The sequence below is a fragment of the Galeopterus variegatus genome, unplaced genomic scaffold (assembly GCF_000696425.1).
Source record: "Galeopterus variegatus unplaced genomic scaffold, G_variegatus-3.0.2 Scaffold4468, whole genome shotgun sequence".
Classification (NCBI taxonomy): Eukaryota; Metazoa; Chordata; class Mammalia; order Dermoptera; family Cynocephalidae; genus Galeopterus; species Galeopterus variegatus.
In genome coordinates, this window is record NW_007730579.1 from 157,243 (window position 1) to 163,372 (window position 6,130).

A 6,130-nucleotide genomic window follows, 5' to 3' on the forward strand; every position below is an offset into this window, starting at 1 on the left:
AACTGCTTTCAAAATATCTGATGGGTTGTTTCCCTTCCCCCTTTCCCCCCTTCCCCCTTCCCCCTCCCTCCCGCCCGAATCTGTTACAGGATTAGCTTGCAGTCAGGATTTATGCCCACAGTAGCTGTAGAAGCGAAAGGGTAAATAAAATGACGTCAGATTAGTTCCGGTGAAGGACAGGGCGTCGGATTTGTTCACCAACCGGAAAGCAGCTCTTAATCAGGGCAGCCAAGCACTAAAATGGACCAATCCGGGAAAGGCGCGGGGACTTTTGAATCTTCTTGGACCCAATAGTTGCTGTTCTGACTCTATAAAAGAAGGGTGCTCTTTCTCTTTGCAGGAATCGCTGAAGACTTTCCTTGTGGTTTTCAATAATATCTGCCTGTGATCACAAAGTGAACGTCGCCGCCAATGCCTTAGCTGCGAGCTGCAGGGGAACGACTGCCTTGTCCAATCAGAAGAGGACCCTGTTTATATATACAGGTAGAAGTGCCTATGCTTTCATTTCTCCATCAGCTGCCTGTTTCAGGAGATTTGTCATGGCCCGGACCAAGCAGACGGCTCGCAAGTCCACCGGCGGCAAGGCGCCCCGCAAGCAGCTCGCCACCAAGGCAGCCCGCAAGAGCGCGCCGGCCACCGGCGGCGTCAAGAAGCCCCACCGCTACCGGCCCGGCACCGTGGCCCTGCGCGAGATCCGCCGCTACCAGAAGTCCACCGAGCTGCTGATCCGCAAGCTGCCGTTCCAGCGCCTGGTGCGCGAGATCGCGCAGGACTTCAAGACCGACCTGCGCTTCCAGAGCTCGGCCGTGATGGCGCTGCAGGAGGCCTGCGAGGCCTACCTGGTGGGGCTGTTTGAGGACACCAACCTGTGTGCCATCCACGCCAAGCGAGTGACCATCATGCCCAAGGACATCCAGCTCGCTCGCCGCATCCGTGGGGAGAGGGCGTAAGTTACCTTCCTGCGATGAGCGAGAAGCCTATACCCAAAGGCTCTTTTCAGAGCCAACCACCTTTTCTATAAAAGATGCTGTGCTGTATTGTCGGTATTTACTTCCTAGTTACTCGCGGAGTTGACATAAAAGCCCTTTCGTAAAATTAGATGGTTATTAAGTTGCCTATGGTACCCTTAGGCTTGGTTTTGGGCCGTCTTCTCAGGCTCGCTTTTTTTCACCTTTTTTTCGTGATCTTAACTATTCGGGGTCAACGGGCTCGTTCCGGGGCCTCCCCCCATCCGCCCCTCCCCCGCCGTTGTTTTCGGTTCACCTGCAACTAAGCTTTGGGCTTGACTTAACTGCAGGCCGCCCTTTTTTTTTTTTTTTTTTTTTTTTAGCATAAAGGAATCCGATCCTCGTGCACTAGTGTGCACCCTTCCTGATGCGATGCGACTGTTCACGTCCTAGTCGCCGGCCGCCAGCTCCTTGCTGAACGCTGCCAGACACCGCTGCGTTCTTTGGACATTGCTAAGGCTTTGATAGGCCCCGATACAGGGTCCCCGACTCCTTGTGCTTCGAGACACCTTCGGACGTGCGGGGCTTTTTCTTTTTTATCGGCGTCTTTTTGGCTGATGATAGACCAGAAGTGTGGCAGGTCCGGTTTCGAACATGATTGTAGGTTTAGTTATCTAACAGGACAAATAAAGGGTCTGTTTACCTGCCAGGTCGTGAATGTGTGCCTACTAGGGTACTTCAGAAAGTTCACGGACAGATTAGTATTTTTTTTTTAAGGTTTTTCCGGGGACTTGTTGAAGTCCCTTTGTGTATACGCGCACAGAGGTGCTGCGCGCTGATTGGTTCACAGCGCGGTCTTCCATCTTGGCAGCAATCTCGTCTCAGCTCTGTCCCTGAATTGTGTTTCTGGCAATTCAGGAAAACTAAATATTTTCGAGGATATATCACACCAATTTCACTGTTCAATGAACGGGGTGGCCGAAGCTTTGAGATCTTTCCAAATTCTCCAGTTTTTAACACGTGGGCCTGACCCTTTATTAAAAAGTCCTGATTCAGATTCACAGGTCAGAATGGCAATTTCTTGATTTTCGTTTAAAATATAAATTCTTCCTTTTGTGTCTTTCAATTGCTCCCCCCCTAGTAATATCCTACACATTCGTGGCTTCTCATACATTCGACAACTGCTTGATTGTCATTGAGATTTTCCCAGAATGTCTGTTTCATGTGAGGGGTAGTAACACAGGCTCTTTCTGGGTTTTTCCACAAAAACAGCTGTAAGGGATACTTAAAACAACAGCATATTCTGATGAGGAAAATTGTTATTTCGAGATGAAATGTGTTATAATGGCTCCTTGTGACTTCTTGGAGTGTTAGTTAATTGGGGGGTTCAATTGTTCAACATTTCTCTAGAAAACAGAAATGCAATGACCAATGATCCTCCTGAAATGATGGTTGGGACTGTTTGCACTAGCTGTTCCAGGGGCTATGTAGGAAAAGGTTGAAATGGACTTCTTTAAGGGTTTAAAGAAATCATTTTATTTTTATTGATTTTGTGGGTAGGTTGGACGTGGGGAATGAGTTATTAAAATGTTCAGGAGCCTTGGGTACAGAGATCTGTCATGCTTTGTGTTATGGTTTGAATGTTACAGATTCAGCCTGTTAGGTTGCTGTGACCAGCAGTTTTAAATCGAGCCATTCAGCCCAGTAATTCCAAGTTTAAGAATACAAGGAATACGCTGATAAATGCTCACTGATGCCTACAAGGTTTTTGTAAAGTGTTTAGGGTCCAAAAGTTAAATTTTGAGAGTTCAAATGTTTCTTCAACATACTCTTAGGTTTTCCACATCCTGATATATATTCATCTAGGTTTTTAAATAAAATTTTTACTTTTGGTCTTACTTCCTTTTACCTTTTAGATTAAACTGAAATTTATTATGATTAAAATGTCAGGTCAGGATCTAACTGCTTGCGTATTTTCTTCATAGCTAGCTACCCATGTTTCATAATTGTTAATCTGTTGACTAAGCTTAATTTGTTGAATCCCTTTATTATGTACTAGATTAGCTTATATTTGTGACCTTGCTTGTAAATATCCTACTTACTTGCCAAGCCAAGCAATATTTTCCTCTGACCTCCTGCTCGCCTCCTTCTCAGCCTCATTCTCCCCTGAGGCAAGCCGTAGAAACTAGAATCCCTCTTTCCCAAAATGGTCATAGAAACCAGAATCCCATTCCCCAAAGCCTGCCATAAAGATTAAAATTATGCTCTAATCTCTACCCCCTTTCTGTCTTGGAGCTGGCAATAAAGAAATTCTCTGATCTACCTTGTTTGATGGTAGGTCATAAAACCCACAATCCAGAAAAGGTCCTGCCCCATACCCTGGAGGGATGAATGCTACACAGAAAGGCTCAGAATATGAACAGAGAGGCCTTGCTGGGTTTCCCCTTTCAATCTCTTAGCATTAGGTCCTAGTTTTCTTGTTTAGTCACATTTCTACATGACTGTGCTTGCTTTGTCGAGCCTAAGCATAGAAATGGAAAATTTTTTTCTATAACTTTGGGTGCTTATTCTGAAAGGCTGCCATGTCACATAAAACTATGATGTAATAAAACTTGTTATAGGCCGGCCCATGGCCCTCTCGGTAGAGTGCGGTGCTGATAACACCAAGGCCACGGGTTCGGATCCTATATAGGGATGGCCGGTTCGCTCACTGGCTGAGCGTGGTGCTGACAACACCAAGCTAAGGGTTGAGATCCCCTTACCGGTCATCTTTTTAAAAAAAAAAAAAAAAAAACTTGTTATGCCTTTCTATTAATCTCTGTTTATTACTTGATTTTTCAGAGAACATTTAGGGGGTTGAAGGGGAAGTTTTCCCTTGGTCCCTACAGTACCATAGCATGCCACACAATTTTTTCACAATTCTTGCCTATAGTATCTATTCAAATTCAGGATTTGCAAGTCAACCATTTTTTCTTTTGTTGATCTTATTTTTATGTTTTTCCAGAAAAACATAATCGGGTATTATCTTTTTGGGGACTGAAGGCTAGAAGCAAGGTGATTTGAATTAGAATGGTGTATGTGAGAATAAAAATAACATTTATTTTAAACTTTAATTTCTGTATTTCACCTAATGATTGTGGTTATTTTTTATTGTATGCTATTCACACAATATTTTACAAATTAAGTTCAGAATGACTACAGAAAATGCTAAAGAACATGACAACAACTAATTCCAAAGATCTTGCTTCACATTTCTGCACCTTATTCCTTACAACTAACATTCTTTCTTTTCCTACAGCTGAGATGTAAATTGATATACCATGTATTTGGACAACTGTCAACAACAACAAAAAACACACACAAAAGATTAAACTTGAATGTTATAGTTTACTTGGATTCATTTGTGTTCCAAGGTTTTAATAAAGCAATTTTTGGTTTACACAATATTCCTTTCATTTTTAAGATGGTGAAAGTGACATTTCTCTGTGAGTGTATGTGTGTGTTTTACATTTTATTTTTCTAGACTCTGGTATAAACAACTCTGCCTGGCACAGACATTTGTTACCCATAGAAGGGGTCTCTTAGAGGCATCAAGCACTTGGCTTATACCTGGGCAACTTTCCTCCCAGGCTCTGGACCCCAGATGAAGGCCAAGTATCTTGGTTTTTCTGGTTATCAGTGTGCTGGCTGTGGTGTACAGTGCTTCGCTTTTTTCCCTTTATATTTTCTTTATCTGTAGGATAAAAGGTGCGTTAGGTACAGAGTATGACAGGATAATAAAATTTAAGCAGATATTTAAAAATCAAAGAATGGAAGAAATTTACATTTGTGAAAGGAAATTTACTGAGCGTTTTGCACCAAAGAGTAATGCCAGCATTTTAATATCATTGCATTAAGCATCTATTACTTTGTATTAGGGAAATGATTCAGATGGGGCTAGAGACAAACACAGGGTGTTTACTGTAGCAGAATATGACACCTCAAAATATACTTCACATAAGGATTATTTTTCGCTAAAGTCACTTTAAAAACAGCAGATGCAAGAAGGGCATTCTAGTCTCCCCTCTTCTTCCTGAAAACAGGAGATAAAATTTCTTATGCAAAAGATGCCCTCCCTGTAACCAGGAAAAAAGTACTCTTTAGCAGGGAGTCATAGACGAAATAATTCTGTACAAACACAGTTGGAAGTCATAGTTAAGGGAATTTTGTACATACAAACAGACCTTATTAAAATAATTCTTATCTTCCTTTAGCTTTCCCACAACTGCCTCTCTTTGTTCAACTTAATAGAAAAGCATTTAGGTTCTGTCATATCTTTGGGTCTTCATTTCCTTATGACTGCTCTCCTATCCCATAAAACATACAAAATAAATTTGAATTATTTTGTCCTGTTTATCTATTTAATGCCAAATTAATTCTGGAGAATTAATGCCCACATGGAGACCATAACAGAGTAGAGGTGAAGTTTTGTTTCACAACAATGTACTGATTGAATGCATTAAATGTTTGTTGCAAGATCTTCAGTTAAAGTTTTCTTCCTAAGACATCTCAGAGTGATGTGACATCATAGGCTGAAGTTACAGCTAAAGTTGTTGAAGTCCAGAAACAGTTTTGGTTTGTTAGACAGACTTGGTTGAAAAGACCAAGATTCTCAGAGAAGAGGAAGTCAAGTTCAGGGTTCATTTTTTAGACTTAAAAATTTAGCCCTTCCAATTTTTCCAGTAGAAGTGACTGATTAACGAGTGTTTCAGAGAGATTTAACACAACAGTGAGAAGTCTGTATGAAGATTTGAACTACACTCCAGGCTTGTCTGCAGGAAGGCTGTGATTGTTGTGCATCTTGGGAAAGGGAACAAAGGAATATTTTCTGACAATTATTTCTAACATGTCACGTATGAAAAACAAAACCGTCTGCCATCATCTTGTACTTTATTACATCCTGTGATTTTAAAAAAGCAATCTGCACTAATACATACATTTTTGCTGCTGGCGATACTGTGCTGGTAGTAAAAGCCTGAATATAAGAGGTCAATATCCCAACTCCCAGCAGATTTTTAAATTAATAATAGCTAAAAATAAACCATATTTAAGGGGCCGGCCCGTGGCTCACTTGGGAGAGTGCGGTGCTGATAACACCAAGGCCCCGGGTTCGGATCCCACATAGGGATGACCGGTTTGCTCAC

The 6,130-nt window shown here is 41.9% G+C and overlaps 1 protein-coding gene and 1 long non-coding RNA gene across 2 annotated transcripts in view; one reads left to right on the forward strand and one right to left on the reverse strand.

The window, feature by feature from the left end:
- Positions 1-539: 539 nt before the first annotated feature.
- Positions 540-950, forward strand: LOC103603150 (histone H3.1). The gene has a single exon (XM_008587626.1). It carries the CDS (start codon positions 540-542, stop codon positions 948-950), a length of 411 nt encoding a protein of 136 aa, XP_008585848.1.
- A 3,364-nt stretch (positions 951-4,314) lies between these two features.
- The window catches only part of LOC103603149, an 11,266-nt gene continuing 9,450 nt past the window's right edge, over positions 4,315-6,130 (reverse strand). The window contains exon 2 of the long non-coding RNA XR_551585.1: positions 4,315-4,680. This is a non-coding gene — a long non-coding RNA (uncharacterized LOC103603149). The remainder of the gene's footprint in view (positions 4,681-6,130) is intronic.

Excerpts from the sequence above, each read along its gene's own strand:
- LOC103603150 (XM_008587626.1), top strand. The coding sequence starts at position 540 with ATGGCCCGGACCAAGCAGACGGCTCGCAAGTCCACCGGCGGCAAGGCG.